This window comes from Dreissena polymorpha, chromosome 2 (assembly GCF_020536995.1).
Source record: "Dreissena polymorpha isolate Duluth1 chromosome 2, UMN_Dpol_1.0, whole genome shotgun sequence".
Classification (NCBI taxonomy): domain Eukaryota; kingdom Metazoa; phylum Mollusca; class Bivalvia; order Myida; family Dreissenidae; genus Dreissena; species Dreissena polymorpha.
In genome coordinates this window covers 47,817,156-47,842,588 of record NC_068356.1, presented here as the reverse complement: position 1 = coordinate 47,842,588, position 25,433 = coordinate 47,817,156, and the positions used below count along the sequence as shown (strand labels likewise).

The 25,433-nt window shown below is 35.8% G+C and overlaps 1 protein-coding gene and 1 long non-coding RNA gene across 2 annotated transcripts; one reads left to right on the top strand and one right to left on the bottom strand.

Moving 5' to 3' along the window:
- Positions 1-1,025: 1,025 nt before the first annotated feature.
- Positions 1,026-11,416, bottom strand: LOC127866951 (uncharacterized). Its single transcript, XM_052407820.1, has 5 exons — positions 11,262-11,416; positions 10,346-10,569; positions 5,861-6,026; positions 5,374-5,559; positions 1,026-3,038 (listed from the first exon to the last, which is right to left on the bottom strand). The coding sequence occupies exons 1-4, from the start codon at positions 11,349-11,351 to the stop codon at positions 5,422-5,424; spliced, it is 618 nt and encodes a 205-aa protein (XP_052263780.1). The 5' UTR covers positions 11,352-11,416; the 3' UTR covers positions 1,026-3,038; positions 5,374-5,421.
- A 9,334-nt stretch (positions 11,417-20,750) lies between these two features.
- LOC127866957 (uncharacterized) lies at positions 20,751-25,154 on the top strand. Its single transcript, XR_008043180.1, has 4 exons — positions 20,751-20,891; positions 22,935-23,060; positions 24,129-24,264; positions 24,759-25,154. It is a non-coding gene; the product is annotated as an uncharacterized LOC127866957 (long non-coding RNA).
- The last annotated feature ends 279 nt before the right edge of the window (positions 25,155-25,433 follow it).

Below are 25,433 nucleotides of genomic sequence, written 5' to 3'. Positions count from 1 at the left end.
TGCGAATATTGCTGCCAATGCACTTATTCATGATGGTGGTTATCTCAAAGTAGCTAATTATAACATTATCAATTTGTTGTTAATTTCATACCCAACAAAAACAAATGAGGTGCAAAAATGGGTCTTAATCAATATGCAGCTAGCGTAGCTCCAAACGAGCCTGCACAAGCGCACAGTCTGGTCAGGAGCCACCCTTTCCTCTAATGAGCCTACTTAACCGTGCTCAACTTCATAGTTTACAGCATAACTCCTGACCTGACTGTGCAGTAGCACAGACTGGTCTGGAGGTATGTTTACCGCATATGGCCCATTTTTGCATGACACAGCTCATAATAACACATTTATCTATCAAAATGGTATCATTTGTTCACAACAAAGTTAACAAATCTAAAGTCATTCTACTACATGTATATAAATAATAAGCAAGTACACATACTTAAAACTTACGTCAAGTATATGAACAGATTTGATTTTTATACTATGCATACTGTTTATAAAACATACAGTATTCAAGACTATACAATTAATCAATCTTACAAAGCAATAGTAAGGCCTAAATTAGAATATTCCTCCAGTTTCTGGGACTCACATACAAAAGCTCAAATAAATCAACTAGAAAAAGTACAAAGACGTGCGGCCAGATTCGTAACAAACAGGTTTAACAACAAAAGCTCAGTAACTAATATGATGGACACCCTAAATGAGCCCCCTCTTGAAACAGGCAGAACAAAATTTTGTCTTATAAAGTTATATAAAATTATTCACCACATAATTGCCATCACTCCTCCAGATAATCTTGTTGTTCCTGCTGACCGCCAATCCAGACTCAGCAGTAACCATTGTTTTAGACACATACAAACTTCAAAAGACTTATAAATTCTCATTCTACCCAAGATCAGTAATACAATGGAATTCACTACCTCCCCTCATACATGAGGCAGCCACAGTAGAAGTTTTCAAAACCCTTACTCCTAATGCCGTCATTGTCCCCCTTATCCACCTGTACACACTTACAATGTAAATAATTTTAAACTAACACCCCACTGAGCACCTTTTGTACAGTTTTCACCCCTTAACCAATAGGTGCTGGCACAAAATCTTCAATTTAGAAGGAGTGCTGTACCAGAAGAAGAATCAAGATGTATCTCACTGAGACCATACATGTCTTGGCTTTCATGTTAGCTAGTATTTTACATAAATGTATGCCCTACTACATACACTCAGTTATTCATACACAAATGAAGAGGTATAGTTCATATTTATAATAATGAGAAAAGAAACAACACAATACAAATTATTACAATTTTTAACATAAGTATAACAAAATAAAACACCAGCACAGTACCAAATACACCGTCCATACATGAAAGTTTGTGTTCACAGAAGGGATTGTATTTTATTTCATTTAGCGTCCCTTAAACAAGAATATCAGTGAAACTGATGGATGCTCCCCGATGATGCGCTTTGTCAATCTATGTGTTGATAACCACCTAAAAAATCTATTATTAGCCTCCGTGACCTTGACCCCAGTGAACTCAAACCTCATAAAAATGTAGAGGTCCATGCAAGGTACCTACATGGCAAATATGAAAGAGATCGGTAAAGAATTGAAGGTGCTATGAGAAACTGTAACAAAAGTGTGACGGAAAAATCTATTATTAGCCTCAGTGACCTTGACCCCAGTGACCACAAACCTCATCAAAAGGTAAAGGTCCATTCAAGGTACCTACATGCCAAATATGAAAGAGATCGGTTAAGTGTTGAAGGTGCTATGAGAAACTGTAACAAAAGTGTGACGGAAAAATCTATTATTAGCCTCTGTGACCTTGACCTTGACCCCAGTGACCTTAAACCTCATCAAAAGGTAGAGGTCCATGCAAGGTACCTACATGCCAAATATGAAAGAGATCGGTAAAGTATTGAAGGTGCAATGAGAAACTGTAACAAAAGTGTGACGGAAATATCTATTATTAGCCTCGGTGACCTTGACCCCAGTGACCTCAAACCTTATCAAAAGGTAGAGGTCCATGCAAGGTTCCTACATGCCAAATATGAAAGAGATCGGTAAAGTATTGAAGGTGCTATGAGAAACTGTAACAAGTGTGACGGAAAAATCTATTATTAGCCTCGGTGACCTTGACCCCAGTGACCTCAAACCTCATCAAAAGGTAGAGGTCCTTAAAAGGTACCTACATGCCAAATATGAAAGAGATCGGTAAAGTATTGAAGGTGCAATGAGAAACTGTTCCAAAAGTGTGACAGAAAATCTATTATTAACCTCGGTGACCTTGACCCCAGTGACCTCAAGCCTCATCAAAAGGTAGAGGTCCATGCAAGGTACCTACATGCCAAATATGAAAGAGATCGGTAAAGTATTGAAGGTGCTATGAGAAACTGTAACAAAAGTGTGACGGAAGGAAGGAAGGAAGTAAGGAAGTAAGGAACTACAAACTGGCAACTATATGCTCCACAAAAATATTTTGGGGAGCATAAAAATGTGGTGGCTTCCTCTGCTGACAATCCTTCTTCAAAGGTGTGTTGAAGGCCAGATTTTTTACTATAAATCTTGTACACAAGGCTGGTATATAAAACCTCCATTCAGTGGTATTCCAGTTATATCGCACATCAACCAAGCTAACCAAAGACCTATCAATATACAATGAATATTGATAGGTCTTTGAGCTAACAAGTTTTACAAACTTAGCACTACTGCTCCAGAGCTATTGCCAAAGGAAATTTTTTACTTAACTTAAATATTCACTATGCCTGTGTGTTTTCTCTCTTGACATTGGTCATATCAAGTCCCAGTGACCACCCTGGCAGCTGACTACTTCCAATTAGTGGAACAATATGGTTCATATTGCAAGAATCAAAACTGAACCTACACCACAAAATGTTGAATTCCTTCGATGGTTCCCTTTTCATATCATTGGCTTTTAGCTTCAAATCCCTGCATGGGTCTGGGTTGCGTCCATCTTCAAAATGTTGCACAATCTCACAACTGATGGCGTTGCTTAATAGGGAAACATGCAGCTGACCTGAAAACACAGACAATCTCAGGCATAAAAGCTGTGTGCACAATGCATTGGGAACTTAATGCATGTAATTTCATATATTAATACATTATGAAATATGAAAGAAAAACAAATTTAATCTTAACCATTTCTTTTCAAACATGAATTTGAATAAAATTTCAAAGACAACACATATTAAAAACTGTGGAATAATAACTAAGTAATAAGATCACTTTTATCTTTAGTACTAAACCTTTTACATAATTTGTTTAAGATAAATGTCTCTTAAGAAAGAGCTCAAAAAGTCTATTGCATTTACGATAAATGTAAAAACAGGTTACATTCCACTAAATAATTGAAAGTAGTTCCTTTTTCTTTTATTTTCTTAAATAAAAGCCATTTAGCAATCTGAGACATGTTTTATGTTTATTTCAAATATCCTGTATGTGTAAATAAAAATTTGATGCCTTTGATTAGAGGATAACTAAAAATATGAACTTTGTGTGAGTGCATGTGTGTGTGTGTGTGTGCATGCGTGCGTGCGTGCGTGTGCATGCATGCTTGTGTTATTTCTGTTGTATGGGGCTTTTGTCAAAATAAGGCTGCCAAAACACTATTTTCTACCTGTGGCCACATCTCAGTGGAGATTTACTTTCTTAGAAATTGCTAGGTGTGTTCTTGTTTTTTGCAGTTATTGGAGGAGGACAGATCCATCTTTAAAATGATACCAGGCTTGAATAATTGATATTTAGGAACAAGAAGAAAAATGCTTTAAAAGTTGGCAGTTTTAAAAAAGGGACTCAATGGGAATTGGAATTAGTGCAATATAACTTACAGAAATATTTTCAAAAAAAATTCATAAATGCCTGGTGAATTATCATGAATAGTGTCTTTTGTTTTGCACACAAAAATAAGTTAATTGTCGCTTTACAATAAAATTCTCGATTTTTGCTTCTTTTAACACAAAAAGGGCATACCTCTGGTGTTTACTTCCAATCAAGCCCAATATTGATCTTCAGTTTTTCAATAATACATGAACTTATGACGTTGAGGCAAGATTGGAAAATAACAAGAGCTGTCAGAGGACAACGTGTTCGACTATTCGAGTGCTTGACAGTATAACGTAAGCCATCATGGAGAGGGGGTGGGGGGGGGTATAATGTGGGTGTGTGATCATTTAATAGATGATCTTTCAAAAAAAAAAATTGGGGGGGGGGGGGTTCTGGGTTGGGGCCAGGGGATGGTTTGGGTGGAGTGCATTGTGGTACTAGTATGTCAGGTAAGTGTTGTTTTGTCAAAGTATGAATCAAATGTGATCATAAATAAATGAGTTATGGCAATGTAAGCAAAATTTATTAGACCTTGAGAGTAAAGGTCATTCAAAGGTCAAGGTAAAATTAAACTTGCCAGGTACAGTACCATCATGATAGTAAGAAAGTATTTGAAGTTTGAAAGCAATAGCTTTGATATTTTAAAAGTATAGTGGATGTAAACACAAAATTAAACAAAATATTCAAAGTTACTAAGACAAAAAAGGGCCATAATTCCGTTAAAAAGCCAACCAGAGTTATGCAACTTGCCCTGTACAGTCCCCTTATGATAGTTATCGAGTTTTCCAAGTCTGAAAGCAATAGCTATGATACTTCAGGAGTAAAATGGACAAAAACACAAAACTTAATCAAATGTTCAATTATCTAAGTATAAAAGGGGCCATAATTCTGTCAAAATGCTTGATACAGTTGTCTGCTCTTGTTTATAGATTGGGATCATGTTGGTAAAGAAGTATAAAAAATATGAAAGCAATATGTCAAAGGACATAGGAAATATTTGGGGTAGTACGCAAACTTTAACATAGATTTATCAATAATATGCCTATCTAAGTATAAAAGGGGCCATAATTCTGTCAAAATGCTTGATACAGTTGTTTGATCTTGGTTATAGATTGGGATCATGTTGGTAAAGAAGTATGCAAAATATAAAAGCAATATGTCAAAGGACATAGGAAATATTTGGGGTAGTACGCAAACTTTAACATTTGCAGGCTAACGCTAATGGGAACGGAAATGCCGACACCAGGGTGAGTAGGATAGCTCCACTATATATATTTCATATATAATAGTCGAGCAAAAAAAGTGCAAAAATGAACAAACAGGTTTTTTTTAATGATTTTTTCCTACAAACAAGGAGTCATAGTTCATTTGTTCATTAAACAAAGTTAGCTCTCTCTGGCTTCAACTGAGACCTAAATAAATAGTCAGACACAAAAGTGCATATTTCAAAACTGACTTTTTTCTCAAGTCTTTTCTTTATTCATAAGACCATGAGTGGGTTGGTTAATAAGGGTCCTGGCTGTGCTTACTGCTGTCTTTGTTTGCCTCACAGGTCTCCATGACAACCTTAAACATCATCACACGCAGCTGGTCCCTCCAGGATGGGCTGGCCTCCCTCTGGTGTTCATCAAGCTCCACTCCATAGCAATTGAACACTTGCTGTAGCCTCGCAGCGATTGCCTCGCCATCACCCCTCTGGCGCGATAGTCCTCAAACTAAAAATAAGATGCCACTTGCAATGAAAACGAATGACCACAGTGTTAGCCATGTCCTTATTGATTCATTGGCCCATTTAAATAAGTCCATGTTCAAAAGTAGGCCAATGTCAAGGTCAAAATGACATCAGGTGATGTGAGGGTACTGCGTTTAGAACTGAAATATCCAAGCTTTTTAATCAGTAGCGCATAAACAAGGATTGAATTTAACAATTTCAGGGAGCATAATAATATAAACTAAACAGAATCTGCATTTAAGACTAGGAATAATTAAGACTAAAATAAGTCCCTGTACATGTACCTCCTGAATGTACAAGCTCATGTTCTCTAAGGTGTATAAGGCACTGCAGAGTCGCAGTTGATGCTGGAGCCTCTCGTCCCCACACAGGTGGATGCTGATGGCCTGATAGAGGCAACAATTGCTGGAACCACTGGTTTGGTACGCCTCATAGCCGACTGGGACACCTCTGGAATACCAGGTTTACACTTAACCACTCACTTGAAAATGATTACACATTTAAAGAAACATTAAGTTACCAAGATGTAACGTTCATAGCCAATGTGAAGTTGAGTTGTAAGTCAAGAAATAAAACCATTAGCATTCATACCGGTACTTATAAGAAATAATCTTGCCTACTTAGGTTTTTACACAGAAAAGAAATCCATCCATTGAAATATAATCTCACATAAAATGCCTTGTTTTCTATGTTATATAACCATTAGAAATATGTTTTTATCTTAAACCTGTGTGATAAAACATTTTTAGCCTTTTTGATGGCAACTTACTGTTTGAATTGACAAATTTCATTACATTATTTTGCTGAAAGGACGTTGAAATGTCAAGTGACGTCACACAATATAAACCATTTTCCAGTTTAATCATACGATTACATTAATATTAATTTCATTTGATACTTAAAAACCATGCGATAAAAATATCCGACACAAGTTGTCATTTCATTTCATGATTTATTTAACTAGTCCAAGAACTTTTGTTAGTAAGCTTACCAAAGGCTTGCTTACTACCAAAATTGCTGAAGAAAATATAGCATGAAAAAACAACTCTTGTCCTGAATAACATAACGCAACACCTAATTAACCATTTAGGGTCATATGAAAAAAAAAAATGTTTGAATCTTGTATACTGCAATGTTATAAATTTGGCTGTAAATAACTATGCTTAGAATACCTACCATTATTTGCAGTAGATGATTTTCCCCAATGTCATAAATAACATTTTATGACTCTAAATATCTGTTATATTATGCAAATGATGATGGGTCAAAAGACTCTATCATGTTAGAGGCTAAATCTGAATGCAGTATCAATCAAATGACAAAGTTATCAGTAACTGTCAACAACATGTTACGGTAATGCAATCATGTGAACTGTGATAAAATAACCAAAATAAAGCCACAGACTTAAGTATGCAATTCAATACAACAAATAGGAACAAATCTTGCACACAGTATGTTGTTACAATATGGTGAACATTAATAGATTTTCTGGAAAGTCATTACAAAATTGTAGGCCATCCACATGCTCTGTATGAGGCACAACATGAACAATGATTTACAAAATAGAGTGGTTCTAAAAGTTGTAACACAGTTACTTCAACCAGAAATAGCTGAACATGCTAATTATAACAAGGGCTGTTTGTAAAACATGCATGCCCCCCAAATGGGCTGTCAGTTGTAGTGGCTTCAGGTCACTGTGACCATGAACTTTGACCTAGAATCCTGACCAATGTCCCCAAATACTTTCCTGATCCTAACCCTAAGCATTCATCCGGAAACCATTTTACTGTTTCAGGTCACTGTGACCTTGACCTTTGACCTAGTGACCTGAAAATCAATAGAGGTCATCGGCCAGTCATGATCAATGTACCTATGAAGTTTCATGATCCTAGGCGTAAGCGTTCTTGAGTTATCATCCGGAAACCATTTTACTGTTTTGAGTCACTGTGACCTTGACCTTTGACCTAGTGACCTGAAAATCTATCAGGGTCATCTGCCAGTCATGATCAATGTACCTATGAAGTTTCATGATCCTACGCGTAAGCATTCTTGAGTTATCATCCGGAAACCATTTTACTATTTTGAGTAACTGTGACCTTGACCTTTGACCTAGTGACCTGAAAATCAATATGGGTCATCTTCCAGTCATGATCAATGTACCTATGAAGTTTCATGATCCTAGGCATAAGCGTTCTTGAGTTATCATCCGGAAATCATTATACTGTTTTGAGTCACAGTGACCTTGACCTTTGACTTGAAAATAAAAAGGGGTCATCTGCCAGTCATGATCAATGTACAGTCATGATCAATGTACCTATGAAGTTTCATGATTCTAGGCGCAAGCGTTCTTGAGTTATCATTCGGAAACCATTATACTGTTTCATTCACTGAGACCTTGACCTTAGACCTAGTGACCTGAAAATCAATAGGGGTCATCTGTCAGTCATGATCAATATACCTATGAAGTTTCAGGATCCTAGGCGTAAGCGTTCTTGAGTTATTATCCAGAAACAATTATACTGTTTCGAGTCACCGTGACCTTGACCTTTGGCCTAGTGACCTGAAAAATCAATTGGGGTCATCTGCCAGTTATGATCAATGTACCTATGAAGTTTCGTGATCCTAGGCTTAAGCGTTCTTGAGTTATCATCCATTTGGTGGACTGACCGACCGCCCGACAGACTGACGGACCGATGTGCAAAACAAAATACCCCCTATTCTTCGAAGGGAGGCATAAATATGCTTATTTAAAAGAATCACAACATACGTAAGATATTGTGCCCTGTTGCAAAAAATTAAAGGTACAAATTTCTCTTGTGGCTACTTATGCAACAATATGTGTGTACGATCATAGGCAGATATTTTTTTCACATTAATTTTTACAAACCAATTTGTTTGATTAATGCCCCATAAGCTATCATTCTTTATGTCGCTAAGCAAGAAACAAGTGTTATATGTCGCACATAATGTGAACAGTTAACACAGCATGTATGTGTCAGCCCTTTAAAACTGTAAAGCAAGCCTCATAGTTGGAGCATACAAAACGCTCTCTTGACATCATAAAAAATGTTGCCAATGCACTATAAAGAAACGTAACAAACAGTCACATGAATATCTACTATCATTATAACAATATAAGGAATAACATATGCACATTACTCCAAGTGCCAACTGTTACCTTGACCTTCAAGCGAGCAAAAGGTTGATATGAAAATAAGCCTATTCACTATACATTTGTTTACTGTATTTTATTAGGAATATGCAAACACTTCTAAGGGTTCAACATAACCTTCAAGAAAGTGAAATGGTTGTTGCACTCTACACATGGTCTTTCTATGAGGATCATTTGTGCCAATCTTTTTTCAAAATCCCATAATGCATCATTTGTGCCAATCTTTTTCAAAATCCCATAATGCATCATTTGTGCCTATCTTTTTAAAAAAATCCCATAATGCATGACAAATGTTACCAGCCAGACATGAACATGCACTTTCACTATATCCACATGCAGAACTAGAGTGCACTATAAGCTTCCACTGTTACCTTGACCTTGACCCAATAATTCATGACAAAGAATTGAACCAGATATGAGAATGTACTTTCACTATATGCCAAATGTAGCGAATATGCCAAACTCTCAATGTCCACTGTGACCTTGACCTTGAAGCAAACAATATGGTCATTTTACGCAACTGTTGTCTTGATAAGAAAATCTTTTGTGCTTATTTATTTGAAAACATATAATGTATAACAATGTTATTAGAAATACAGGAAATGACTCTTAACAAGAGATGTGTTTGTCAGAAACACAATGCCCCCTATTGCGCCACTTTGAAATAAAATTTCAATATATCATTTGGCAGGTTTAGAAATTATCTCCCTTTTAAAGCTTATTACTTCCCTTGGATTGTATTTTTTTACTTTTGACCTTGAAGGATAACCTTGACATTTCACCACTCAAAATGTGCAGCTTCATAAGATACACATGCATGCCAAATATCAAGTTGCTATCTTCGATATTGCAAAAGTTATGGCCAATGTTAAAGTTTTCAGTTCAACTGCTATATGCCACCCTACTTGGGGCATAAAAACAAACATCCATACATATACACAAATCCACACACAATGCATAGGCATATAAACTAGTTAATGACAGTTCATTTGGGTTAAACAACAATCATTAACATAGCTAAATTAATTCTCGAGTCATTTCGGAGCTTAAATCCTTTTAAAACTGTTTAGAAACATTTCAAACACAGTGACCCTATGAAACCCCTAGCCAGGTCTGGATACAAGGTAAATGTGCATAGAGTGAAAATAAAAATCTCAATTTCTTGCACTGACAAAGCAGAAACCACCTTCAGAAAATGTGTCCCTAATAAAAAGTACAAAAACACATATTTTAGGTTTGGAGTTATTTATTATATTGTCACATACAGGAGTATGTTTATCTTTCTGTTCAGTCTTCACTTTTTTCACTTTCAAATAAATCAATATGTATAATCATATGCATCTTCATTCCTTGACCTTTTAGCTAACAATTAAAATAAAAAAATAAAAAATCTACAAAGCCTTCCGCTACAAAAACAATTTTCTCAACCCTTATCTGAGCTGAAAATTTGCAATTCAGATAAAAATATGGCTTATAATTGGGTATGATGGGAGAATTGGGTAAAACACACTTTCATTCTAGGGGCAATAACTCTTTTTTATCATACGTCAGATCATTAGTTCTGAGATTTTGGGTGGACACTTGAATCAACACATACCTGGCTTCCTTAACAGGCACACAAAACCGCAGCAGAGAAGGTGGCTGTGGAAAATTGATCAGATCTTCAAGACAGACTCCCAGATCATTTGCAAAAGATTCAAGACTGCTGTGTATAGCACCATGGTCAACCTTGGCAAGCCAGGACCATGGGGTTTGGCCTGCTTCCTGGAATGCTGTACTCAGAAGCTGGGCCAAACGTGACAAGAGCATCAAGGCTATATCCTGAAACACACAGTACCAATTCTTGAAAATCTTTGAAACATTATTGCATATACATACAATGAATTACTAACAAGTTACAACTGGAGAAAGAAAATTCTGGAAAATGTCTGGAACACGGTGCATTTTATCAATAATTTAAAAACAACATTTCCAGACAATGAGCGTAATCTAAAAACAAGATTTAATGCATGTTTGTTAAGTATCGTCCCAGCCTCTGCAGTCGGGACAGTCTAATCAAGGACGACACTTTCTATTCAATTGAGCCAAAATGAATATATATCTAGAAACACTATGTCCCCCCATATATTTTACCTTTGACCTCGAAGGATCACCTTGACCTTTCACCAATCAAAAAACAAAAAGTGCAGCTCCATGAGATACACATGCATGCCAAATATCAAGTTGCTATCTTCAACATTGCAAAACTGTATATTAAATTAGCTATTTTGACCCATATATTTGACCCTTGACCTTGAAGGATGACCTTGACCTTTCACCACTCAAAATGTGTAGCTTCATGAGATACATATGCATGCCAAATATGAAGTTGCTATCTTCAATATTGAAAAAGTTATGGCAAATGATTAAGTTTGACGCAAACCAACAGACAGGGCAAAAACAATGTGTCCCCCACTAAAGTGGTGGGGGACATAAACATGACATATATTTTCAACAGTTGTCAATGTTCATACCAGCTTGTCAGGGGAATGTGCCGAAATGCCTTCAAATTTCTCGTCAATAGTGTTTGCATTCCCAAGTTCAATATCACATGTGTTGTCCATACTTGCTGCACTCTCAATATCAGAAACATCATCATTTACTTTAAATCTGGCTGATTGAGACTGGGCCTTCAAAGGCTTCATCGCAATTAACCCTAAAATTATACACAGAAAATATATTTTTAATTCCTATCAACTGCATAACTTTATGTACTTAAACTTGTCTAAGATGAGTATATGAACAAGGGCTGTTTGTAAAACATGCATGCCCCCCATATGGGCTCTCCGTTGTAGTGACAGCCATTGTGTGAATATGTTTTTTGTCACTGTGACCTTGACCTTTGACCTAGTGACCTGCAAATCAATGGGGGTCATCTGCCAGTCATGATCAATGTACCTATGAAGTTTCATGATCCTAGCCATAAGCGTTCTTGAGTTATCATCCGGAAACCATTTTACTATTTCGGGTCACCGTGACCTTGACTTTTGACTTAGTGACCTGAAAATCAATAGGGGTCATCAGTGAGGCATGAACAATCTACCTATCAAGTTTCATGATCCTAGGAATAAGCGTTCTTGAGTTATCATTCGGAAACCCTTTTACTATTTCGGGTCACCGTGACCTTGACCTTTGACCTAGTGACCCGAAAATCAATAGGGGTCATCTGCGAGTCATGATCAATGTACATATGAAGTTTCATGATCCTAGGCATAAGAGTTCTTGAGTTATCATCCGGAAACCATTTTACTATTTCAGGTCACCGTGACCTTGACCTTTGACCAAGTGACCTGAAAATCAATAGGGGTCATCTGCCAGCCATTATCAATCTACCTACGAAGTTTCATGATCCTAGTCATAAGCGTTCTTGAGTTATCATCCGGAAACCATTTTACTATTTCGGGTCACTGTGACCTTGACCTTTGACCTAGTGACCTGAAAATCAATAGGGGTCAACTGCGAGTCATGATCAATCTACCTATCAAGTTTCATGATCCTAGGCCTAAGCATTCTTGAGTTATCATCCGGAAACCATTTTACTATTTCGGGTCACCGTGACCTTGACCTTTGACCTAGTGACCTCAAAATCAATAGGGGTCATCTGCGAGTCATGATCAATGTACCTATGAATTTTCATGATCCTAGCCCCAAGCGTTCTTGAGTTATTATCCGGCAACCACCTGGTGGACCGACCGACCGACCGACATACCGACAGACCGACCGACATGTGCAAAGCAATATACCCCCTCTTCTTCGAAGGGGGGCATAATAAAAACAAGAAACATGGAAATGCTATGAAAACTTTTTTTACTTGTGTACCTATTAATTTAATGGAGTCTCAAGTCAATAATCAATAAAACCCTTACCATGATAAAGCCCATTATTTAGGCCGTGAGGACGGCTGTCCTGGAAAAAGAACAAACAAGAGATCCGTTAGTGAAACACCTTTGCCCCTAACTTTGAAGCCACACAGCAGCTATATCTTAATTGAAAATACATGATGAAGTTATACAGTCCATTGATATTTGACAAACTTACTGGCCTTGGACAGTAGATCTGAAAGCGTTTTGAAACAAGTTCCGGAAGTGTTATTTAAAAAAAACTTCCTAAGACCAAGACAAAAAATCAATTGACCGGCACGAAACACAAACTTCATCTATAAGTCATGTAGGATGACTCACACACCATAAATAACCTGAATATCTAAAAGTGTTCCATAACCTCTGGAAACGGTTATTATAGAAAAAAGTCCAAGGTCCATAACTTTGCCAAAAATCTATGGACCAGAAAAATTCATCTGTAGGTCAAGTAGGTAGACTCACATGACAAACATCAGCCAAATATCTGAGCGATTTGAAAAAAAAACAACTCGAAAAACATCATTGATAAAATTTCCATGTTAAATGCCCATAACATTGCCAAAAATCTATGTACTCAAACAATACTGACAGTTCAGCTGTCAGTCATGTAGGTTTACTCACACACCAAAAACCAGCTCAATATCTGTTAGTGTTTTGTAAAAAACCTCCGGAAAACGGTAATTATAGAAAAAAGTCCAACGTCCATAACTTCGCCAAAAATCAATGGACCAGGACAAAACTCACACTTCATCTGTAAGTCATGAAGGTTGATTCTCATACCAAATATCAGCTCAATATCTGAAAGCATTATGTAAAAACCTCCGGAAAACTGTTATAATATCAAAAACATTTAATCCCATGGCCCATAACTTTGCCAAAAAACAATGGACCGGAAACCAATTAACACTCCATCTGAAAGTCATGTAGAAAGACTCACACACCTAAAATCAGCTGAATATCTGAAAGCATTCCATAAAAAACCTCCGGATAATTTTTTTTTCAATGAACACAATAGTTTCAACTTTGTTCTACATTGAGAAATATTTTTATTTAAAATCAATGACAATTGTATTAATGACCAAAGGAATGATTATTCCATCATTTTGCTGTATGCACCATGTTATATTGCATAACAACATACAATTCCATTACATAAAAGGGTACAACATGTTTTGAACATGTGGTATCTTGCCAGTTAACAACTGCAGTTCCAACCTTACAGCTGATTCAGAGAAGATTGACTTACCAATTCAAGAATCAGGTTAAAAATAGGGATGCAACTGTCACCAAAACATTAGCTGGTTAACCTTTTTTGTAACCAGTTAATTAACCTGTTTATTTGAAAAAAAAGCCACATTCTTATAAATGTAAATAATGTAACATTGCATGTACATAAGCTCACTTTAAACACCAAATGAATTTATGACCCCTTATATTGGTAACATAAGCATTGTTGAATGTATGTTAGATCTTGTATTTGTATATAAAAGCATATGCATAAGAAACAAACACATTTAAAAGTTCATTATCATGTTTGTTTGGTGGGGGCGCATACATTTGTGTCGTAACACTTTCAGCAATCTGAAATTAACTACACACAAAGTGTTCACATTGTTGCTTGAGTACTTTAGGGATTAGCTCAAGTTGAATTTCAGTGCGCCCCCCTTAAATTGTTATGCCTTAACCTTTCTTAAATATGTCCCACCTTTTATCCTATTTTCATTTGTCTAGCATGTTCTTTAAAATTTGCACACATCTAAATGTTTTTATTAGATGTGGACAATTTATACTAATATAAGTTTTACTTGACACTAACATATTTTTATTTTTAAAGGCTCTATAAAGGTGACAAATCCAATAATTATGCATATAAACTGGTCAATTTTTTACCGGATTTCAGTTACTCTTGCATAAAAACTGCTGATAACACAGCTTAGGTACAATGTTACCAAGAATTATGGAAGATATACCCGTTTCATAATTGGAAGAAATGTTAACATTTTTGCAACTAACGTGATGTGTAGCCTCAGAGCGGTGACATATGCTAAAAATAGCCGAAAGAAAATTCTATTTCAATTCTATTTTAAACAACTTTTTACCAGCAGAAAGTAACTTATTAGTTCACTACAAACGTTTTAACCATTTAGAAGAGACCTACTTTGTGAGTAATACCGGAAAACGTTAAAAATCATCGATATTTTTTTGGTGACATGAGTCACTTTCACTTTCTCTTTCCTGAGTAAACAGCGATGTAAATTAACGGTTTGATTGTAAACACAATTGACTTGGAGGACACTTTATTTTGAGCTCAAAACAAGTTGTATTGCTTATTTTTTTATTGTAATGTCCAATAGCATATATTTATAGTTTTTTTGATAACCTTTATAAATAAAATATGAAAATAATATTTAAAAATCGGTAAATAATTACGGATCTTCACCTTTATAGAGCCTTTAATAAAGAACATACCTTATGGAAAATATGTTGATTGGACGATTGAATATAAGTTCTTCAGTAGAAACAGCACAAGTAAGACACGTAAACAACACATGCATACACATTTCACCATCCTACAATCTTTGAAATGAAAAATTCACCCTGCTCATTTTAAAGTCCCCACCCCAGAATATTTTTAGTCTGGCTTAATCTCTACATCACACAAAACAAAGTGGTGTCCACACAATACCCCAAAGAGAATGTTGTTTTGTTATTAAATTAGTTTCATTATTCACTGTCTTAATTAAAACTTGTGTCACACAGTTGTGCATGGTGGCCTTGTTTGTGACAAAAATTACAACTTATAATAACAATGTCTGTTAAAAATAATATGCTTAGATGGTCAAGATTTGAAACAAGAAGGCCATGATGGCCCTGTATCGCTCCACTGTTTTTTTATGCGAAAAAAACGTGCAATGCGCATGGGTTGAAATGTACTCAAGCATGTGACTTTCTCTTTCTATCCCTTGTCCCACTGGGCGCTTAAAATTGGAAGGCTGAGCATTTTTATATATGGAAAAAGTTACTACCATGTTAACTAAACAGACTAAAAAGCCTGGGAATTGTTGCACAGGTCCTTTGCTTATAACGTAGGTACATTTATCTCTCCAAAAGATATTGTCGTTCTTTCTATTTCACATATTATAAGATGCTGAAGATCAAATCTACGCATTTGATTTGAAACAGATTCACAAGACCCATATGAATCAAAATGCCTTAACCCTTTACCAAACGACACATTTTGGACATTCCCAATTTGAAAGAGGTTGCAGACGACAATTAAATTGAAATGGAATCTGAAGGAAATGATCAGGTAGGGAAGAAATAATTGTGATAAACGGAGAAATTGCTCATCTTGAGCAATTTCTACTTTTATCACAATTATTTATAAAGTCGTCAGCTACAAATCTGTAAAATCCTGTTAGTGTTTGGTAAAGGGTTAATAATCTCTGGTTCCTTCTTAAGAGCCTTTCACACATTTATAACAAATACAATAGTAGCATCTTTCTTTGTAAAGAATCATCTCAAATTATAACAAGGGCTGTTTGTAATACATGCATGCCCCCCATATGGGCTGTCAGTTGTAGTGGCAGCCATTGTGTGAATACGTTATTTGGCACTGTGACCTTGACCTTTGACCAAGTGACCTAAAAATCAATAGGGGTCATCTGCGAGTCATGATCAGTGTACCTATGAAAGTTCATGATCCTAGGCGTATTAGCTTTCTTCAGTTATCATCCGGAAACCATTTTACTGTGTAAAGTCACCATGACCTTTGACCTAGTGACCTGAACGTCAATAGGTGTCATCTGCGAGTTATGATCAATGTACCTATTTAGTTTTATGATCCTAGGTGTAATCCTTCTTGAGTTATCATCCGGAAACCATTTTTCTAAGTTGAGTCACCGTGACCTTGACTTTTGACCTAGTGACCTGAAAATCAATAGGGGTCATCTGCGAGTCATGCTCAATGTACCTATGAAGTTTCATGATCCTAGGCATAAGCATTCTTGAGTTATCATCCAGAAACCATTTTACTATTTCGGGTCACCGTGACCTTGATCTTTGACTTAGTGACCAAAAAATCAATAGGGGTCATCTGTGAGTCATTATCAATGTACCTATGAAGTTTCATGATCCTAGGCATAAGCGTTCTTGAGTTAACATCCGGAAACCATTTTACAATTTGGGTCACCGTGACCTTGACCTTTGACCTAGTGACCTGAAAATCAATAGGGGTCATCTGCGAGTCATGATCAATCTACCTATCAAGTTTCATGATCAAGCGTTCTTGAGTTATCATCCGGAAACCATTTTACTATTTCTGGTCACCGTGACCTTGACCTTTTACCTAATGACCTGAAAAGCAATAGGGGGTCATCTGCGAGTCATGAACAAATTTGGTAGAGGACTATTAGATATCACTACATACCAAATTTAGTAGCCCTGGGCTCTATAATTATGAACAAGAAGATTTTTTAAGTTTGCACAAAATAGGCCTTATTTAAGCATATGTTCATTTTTGTGACCCCCGGGGCAGGGTCAAATTTGTCCCCAGGGTCATAATTTGAACAAACTAATTAGAGACCTATTAGATGTCACTACGTACCGAATATGGTAGAAATAGGCCCAATAGTTATGGACAAGAAGATTTTTAAAGTTTGCACAAAATGGGCCCAATATAAAGCATATGTTCAATTTTGTGACCCCTGGGGAACGGTCAAATTTGATCCCAGGGGCTTAATTTGAACAAACTTGGTAGAGGACTATAAGATGTCATTACATACCAAATTTGGTAGCCCTATGCCATACAGTTATGGACAAGAAGATTTTCAAAGTTTGCACAAAACAGGCCTTATATAAGCAAATTTTCAATTTTTTGACCCCTGGGGCAGGGTTAAATTTGACCCCAGGGGCATAATTTTAAGAAACTTGGTTGAGAACTATAAGATGTCACTACATACTAAATTTGGTAGCCCTAGGCCCAATGGTTATGGACGAGAAGATTTTTAAAGTTTTCACAAAATAGGCCTTATATAAGCAAATTTTCAACTTTTTGACCCTCCAGGGCAGGGTCAAATTTGACCCAAGGGGCGTAATTTGAAGAAAATTGGTAGAGGACTATAAGATGTCACTACAAACCTAATTTGGTAGCCCTAGGCCCTATGGTTATGGACAAGGAGATTTCTAAAGTTTTCACAAAATAGGCCTTATATAAGCAAATTTTCAATTTTTCGACCCCCCGGGGCAGGGTCAAATTTGACCCCAGGGGCATAATTTGAAGAAACTTGGTAGAAGACTATAAGATGTCACTACATACCAAATTTGGTAGCCCTAGGCCCAATGGTTATGGACAAGAAGATTTTTAAAGTTTTCACAAAATAGGCCTTATATACAAATTTTCAATTTTTTTACCCCCTGGGGCAGGGTCAAATTTGACCCCAGGGGCATTATTTGATGAAGCTTGGTAGAGGACTATAAGATGTCACTACATACCAAATTTGGTAGCCCTAGGCCCAATGGTTATGGACAAGAAGATTTTTAAAGTTTTCACAAAATAGGCCTTGTATAAGCAAATTTTCAATTTTTTGACCCCCGGGGCAGGGTCAAATTTGACCCCAGGGGCATAATTTGAACAAACTTGGTAGAGGACTATAAGATGTCACTACAAACAAAATTTGGTAGCCCTAGGCCCAATGGTTATGGACGAGAAGATTTTTAAAGTTTTCACAAAATAGGCGTTATATAAGCAAATTTTCAATTTTTGACCCCCCCAGGGCAGGGTCAAATTTTACCCCAGGAGCATAATTTGAACAAATTTGGAAGAGGTTCACCCAAGGAACATTCCTGAGAAATTTCATCAGAATTGGACCAGTAGTTAAGGAGAAGAAGATGTTTAAAGAAAAAGTTAACGCACCGACGGACGCACGGACGGACGATGGACACAGGACCATGACAGAAGCCCCGCTGGCCTCTGGCCAGTGGAGCTAAAAAATGAGTTGCTTCTAAGAAAACTAGGCATAATGCATGTGCTTAAAGTGTCGTCCCAGATTAGCCTGTGCAGTCCGCACAGGCTAATCAGGGACGACACTTTCCGCTTTTATTTTGTTTACATGAAGTCCCTTCTTATCAAAAATCCAATTTAGGTGGAAAGTGTTGTCCCTGATTAGCCTGTGCGGACTGCACTTTACACACATGCATTATGCCCAGTTTTCTCAAAACATGACTCAAATATTGATAATATATTTATAATTTATTTTTCAAAACACTTTATTTGGCAAGCTATCAGTAAATCGGTCAACAAAAAATCAAAATCAGCAGACCAAACTTACAATTAATAGATTATTTATTCAGGGTTTAATGTACATGTCTGATGTGCTAGCTTGCAAAAATAAACCTTAGCACTGGCCTTAATGCGTGAATTCATTTGCATATGTTTGTACCCATGGTAATTTGAAGCATTTAAATCTGTTGAAACAATCCTTACTAAGTATACTGTTACGGTCTGTTTAAACAAAACCTGCATAACAAAAACTGAATGCAAATAATGGAAACAATTCTAGCATAGAATTAAAGCTAGTTGAGTTCACAAGAGCCTGAGGTAGGTTAATCAGTTAAAGTGCTGCATCCTTTGTTTCAAAGTATCATTTTTTAATATACAAAGGTATGCAGCATGGTTCCTACAGGAGCTAGGAAAGAATTCAATGAACAACTTATTTTAAAGTTCAATGAACAACTTATTTAAAAGTTTTACCGTTGTGGGGTCTGTTGCTGCAACTGTCATCTCATTAGCCAAAGTTATGTTGGTGGTCCCTTTGTAAGGATAAACAACAGTGTCGATAGTAAAACTGTTGTTACTAATGTTAATTGTTGGACTTCTTCTACAGCAATAAAACACATATTCTTTGACATTGGATAGCCCTGAAGAGCTAGTTTCACTTTTCTATTCTTGATCTGAGAGGAATTGTTTCACTTCAGGACATTGATCCCCATCAAGAGGTTTTCCCCTTCTATTCGTTTTGGAATGTTTGTGCTGTTTATGTGCACACCAACCGAATGGACAACACCATTTTACAAGGGCAACTGCCACTGGAATCAGGATTATATGAATATTACGCAGTTGTTGATTAATAAGCAATAACAAAATGCTTCCTTAAATATAGATATGAACAAATGCTTTCGATAATCTCTTTTTAATCTTTATAAAAAACAACCTGAAGAATTATTTTCGTTAAAATAACCTCTACTATATTTAATATGAACAAAATGTAACAATTACTTGACAAAAGAAATCTGACGCGCATTTAGGCAAATAATTCTATATCGTCACTGTCCTTCTCAAACCTCGTACTAGTCCAAATTTTTGACGCTCTTAAATATTAAGCTACTTTTTATATGGGTAATATTTGGAGTTCCAAAGAATTTATACCATATAAAAAGTATCTCTAAATTCTTTGCGCGTCTTATAAATGAGACTAACCTCGTACCTACAAAATGCCAACTTTTCAGGAGAGAGAAAAAAAACGTCACATTTTTTTTATAACAATGTTTTAGAAAGTGAAATTCTGTAAAAATACCAAACAAATGAAGCTGCAATATATGGTATAACGTCACTATAAGCCGTAGACGCGTAAGTCATACTGATCAGTCATACTGATAGTCGATAGTCAGAAATGGCAGCTACATTATTTCGTCACCACAGTTTTGTCATTTTTATGAGGTACGATAAAAAGTGTGGTGTGCAGCCTTCTAAATTTCTAATATTCTAAATTTCCAGGTATTGTAGTAGTCCAGAATACGGCCATCAGCCAAGGTTATCTCATGGAGCTACACATTTTGAGTGGTGAAAGTTCAAGGTCATCCTTCAAGGTCAAAGGTCGAACAAAATAATCAAAGCGGCGCATTAGGGGACATTGTGTTTCTGACAAACACATCTCTTGTTTTTTGTTAGTGTTTTTGTCCTACCAGTATATGTCACCAATTACAAATTACAGTTTTATTATTTATGATGTATTATGCAGGTTTCATAATACATGTAAATCATTTTAATATATTTTAAACATTTACTCACTTTTGCAGACTTCATAACAATTTATCATTCGAGTTATAGTTTTTTTGTATTTCAGACAAACACAGAATCCAAATGATTGGAAGAAAAAGAAAACTTGTACACCAAGTGCATCTGCTAGCAGGGAGACTGTTGATTCTGAAGGTGCTACAATTCCTGGTGAATTTTGCCAATACACGGTAATAATTGTGTTCATTGTATATCTCATCTCAATAAAATATGAAGTTTTGGTTGTCATGTAAGAATAAGACTGTAATATTTCATGCCCCCAGTAGGGTGGAATATAGCAGTTGAACTGTCAGTCTGTCAGTCTGTGCGTCCGTCCGAAAACTTCAACATTGGCCATAACTTTTTCAATATTGAAAATAGCAATTTGATATTTGGCATGCATGTGTATCTTATGGAGCTGCACATTTTGAGTGGTGAAAGGTCATCGTCATCCTTCAAGGTCAAAGGTAAAAAAAAACAAAATTCAAGGGATGTAACAAGCTTTAAAGGGTTATAATTTCTATACCTGCCAAATGGTAAATAGAAATTTTATTTCAAAGCCGCGCAGTAGGCGTCATTGTGTTTCTGACAAACACATCTCTTGTATAACTCCCAATTATCAAGGCAAAGTAAGATTATAACCTTTTTCTTTTTTTTTTAAACTAAACTATTGTATCGAAGAGAAATGGTGGAGCTTTAATATAACTGGCATACAGATTTTAGCTTACATGGTGAGCTATTGTGACCAGTATTGGTCCGTTGTCTGTCGTCATGTGTCAAATTTTTATGCTTCCGAAGGTGAGAATATAGTGATCGCACTGTCCGTCTGTCCCTTTGTCTGTCTGTCTGTCTGAAATTCCGTCACACTTAAACTTAAAAGTTTTTCGGTTTCGAAAAATTATGAAAAAGGGGGCATATGTTATCCTTTGGTGACAAGCCTTGTTTACTTTAACAACATCTCCTTAACTGCTGGGGTAATCTTAATGCCATGGCAACTGAAAGGAAAAACTTAAACAATCTTTTTCTCTGAAACTGCAAGGCCTAGAGCTCAGATATTTGGCATAAAACATTGTCTGGTGGACCTCTAGCATGATTGTTCAATTTATGCCCACTGGGGTGAAAATTTGCCTCACTCTGTGTTTATAGTGTTTGTATATTTTAGTAAAAACTTCAAAAATCTTCTCCCAAACAATGAAACCGAAAGCATAGAAATTTGGCATGAAACATCCTCTGGTGAACCTATATAAAGAACATTTAAAATTGAGGGCAAATACCGGTATGTTTTCCCTATACAGCTGAAACCTGTTACCTTAAATTTGCTCAAGTCAAATTTCTGGTTTAGTCTAAGTTGTTTCAAATTCCCAACTGTCACTGTTTTTTATTTCATATAAAATATATTCGTATATCTCGAAGTTATAACTCGAATTATCGGATAAGTCAAAGTGAATATAATTCCCTTCCTGTATTATCCCACGTTCAATTGTTTGTTTATCTCGAAGTGTGAACATGTTCTTCGACTCAACCGTGATATTTAAGGTCCCTTTGGAAACAGTAGAGCACATTCACACCTACATGTATTGGCCCTTTGTCTCTCTAAGTTCACCATTCAATTGGTGGGCTTTACGTTCATATTTTTTTTAATGATATAACTAGGAATAGTGTCGTGGTATGGAGCAGTGTAAAGATTCTTCAAAAGACTGAAGTAATTATAAAGAATTGATATATATTGCTTTATTAAACGAGTTTGTGTATAAAAGACTTAGTTAACAATAGTACATATTGTTTATACTGATGATAATGACATATCACGTTTGAATGTTTTACTCAGTATATAAAATTTACAATATAAGAGTTCAGATAAGTAGAAATATGTATATGTCAAAGTCGTTCTGGCATTCCCATTGACTTTGAGTTAACAGGATACAACTGTATGTGTATAGCGAAAACTTAAAACTGCTTTTTATCTGAAAACAAACAACCTTGAGCATAGATATTGGGCATGAAACATAATCTAGAGGACCTTTACCAAGATTGCTTGAATTATATCCCTGATTTCAAAATTTGTCACACCACAGGGGCGAATGTGTCCTTATATCCTATGTACATATTGAAAAGTTTAAAAATCTTATTGTCTGTAACAGCAGGGATTTGAGTTACAGTTTTTGGGTAAAAAACATAAGTCCAGTGAGCAATATAGGGTCATCATGGCTCTTTTGTTGTTATTGTCTTGATAGATTCAGCTCGAGGACGACCTGGCATATCTTCACCTGCTGAAAGCACATAATGCTGTAACACCTTTGGATGAATTCTACCGTGCTTTTGTAATGCAAGATTTCAACTTCACAACAAAGAGCTTAAAGGTGAGTTACCTATCATTGGTTTTACATGTACAGTGGTAACATATGACGCATTATTATTTGTCCACATGTACAGGGATGGAAATTAGTGGTTGCCCATGATCCCTGGGGTAGTAGATTTTTGCCTGGGCAACTCAATTTCAAAAGTTGGTGGTCCGGCCAGGCAACTTTATTTTTTTTTAAGCTTGAAACAATTAAATGCAATAAAATTGAATAAAATGGGTGACTGTGGATCAATAATGGGTAAAATAATATTAATAATTTAGACATAGGAAATGACTCAATTCAGGCTCATAGTAATACATTATGAATTGAAATTGTGTTAAGCCAGCAATGTTATTTAATTATCTATTATTTTATTTAAAGAATCTATTAGATACACATGAGAGGACATACATATTTCTGCGCTCGTTACTCTTTAGCTGGGCAACCAAAATACTGAAGATGGCTTCCCGTGCGGGACACCAATAGTAAAAAGTTTCCATCCCTGATTTATGTAATTTTATTGACATTGAATAGATTTGATTGCTTCATTAGATTATTGATTTATTTCATGAGAAAAAATACATATATTGATCACAGTGTACCCCTGTCTATCTGTGAGTGCATCTGAGCATCCAACGTATTCCGATGTGCATAGCTTGAAAATTACAAGTGACATTGACTTGAAATCTCATATGCTGAACTCATTCAGGGGAAGTGCAAGGAAAAAGAACCATGACTTTACCTTGCACACTCGAGTTATTGCATGAATATGTATGGAGCATGCTTTGAAAATCAGCGGGGCATCTGTTTCCATGTGCTATAGATAGATTTTTAGTTGTTTAATTGCTAGACATCTAATTTTAAAAAAGTTTTTTTAATTAATTTTGTATATTTTCAATCAGGTTAAAAAATGCAAAATGCTTTGGTTTCTTGTTCAAGAAAGATGTTATCACACACGAAAAGTAAGGCAAACTTTAATAGTTTAGTAGTTTAGTCCGACTGCAAAATATACACAACTCGTTACCAGGTGAATGAAACTTATAACAGCCTTTTTGTTAATTATTTATTTTTTTGTTAATTATTTAGGATGAATTTCTCATTATTCGACGTCAAGCGACCAAAGTTCCTGAAGGATACTTGTGGTTGTATGGATGTAGCTGTAATTTGGCACGGCAAACGATGCTTAATTCAGTTTCCTTTTCACTATCAGGACCTGTTGAAGGTATGATTTTGATCATCATTTCACAATGTTTATATTGATTTATGTTGTTTTATGTTTTTAAACTTTGCTTAATCATATTTTTGATCATATACTCCCAGATATGCTTCACGACTATTTTTTTGTCAGCTACAAAATAGGAAAGAAAGTCTGTTTTATGGCATTGACAAATGAAATAAACAAAATGAAGATCAATATGAATTTATCGCCACATTTTTTAAGTTTTTGAGTTTTGAACATTGTTGGACTCAACTGTTACAAACTTTTATTTGAAGAGACGGTTGTTAGTCTCAACTTTGTGAACTACATATTTTTGTAGTAAAATACTCCTTTAACATATTTTACCGTTACGATTGACCACTAATATGTCTTTAAAATTTTAGAATAAATTGTTATTTAAGTACAAATAACCTTTGCATGTCACGAAATTTCAATGCATTTTTTAATATGAGAATATTTTGTACATTATTATAATTTTCCGTGGTTGCAAATTTCAGATTTTGACCATCCTTACAACAAGTGTTACCATATTGAAGCCATGGAAAACATTGCATCTCAGTTTACAGATGTCAACTTGGAAAATGTATTTAATAGACGTAACTTTGGTTTATTACCACTTAAATATGCTTTTCATGCCCCCTTCTTCGAAGAAGAGGGGTTTATTGTTTTTGGTTTGTCATTCTGTCTGTCTGTCTGTCCAAAACTTTAACCTTGTTTAAAGTTTTGTCATAAGTTTTGCAATATTGAACATAGCAACTTAATATTTGGCATGCATGTATATCTCATGGAGCTGCACATTTTAAGTGGTGAAACACCAAGGTCATCCTTCAAGGTCAAAGGTCAAAAAACACATTGCAAGGGAAGTAATAAGCTTTAAAGGGAGATAATGTCTAATCCTGCAAAATGATAAATAGAAATGTTATCTCAAAAAGGCGCATTGAGTTTTGGACAAACACATCTCTTGTTATACATAGTTGGCACAATTCTCTACGCTTTTGTATTGTTATCTGTCGGCTCATTTTGTCATATATCTGTGTTTTGTTTGGCTAGTATTTTACAAACATCTATTATTATTTGCCCTTCACGGGTCTGAGGCCCCACTTCCAACACTTATGAAATATAAATACAAATGTTTGTTAATGTTGCACATTCACAAGTACGTATGTTAAAAC

Bases quoted from the DNA above. Each gene is read 5' to 3' on its own strand.
- LOC127866951 (XM_052407820.1), bottom strand. From the start codon at position 11,351: ATGGACAACACATGTGATATTGAACTTGGGAATGCAAACACTATTGAC. The intron at 10,570-11,261 runs GTATGAACATTG...TGTGTGTTTCAG, and splicing joins CACATTCCCCTGACAAGCTG to GATATAGCCTTGATGCTCTT. The intron at 5,560-5,860 runs GTACATGTACAG...TCTTATTTTTAG, and splicing joins TGAGCTTGTACATTCAGGAG to TTTGAGGACTATCGCGCCAG.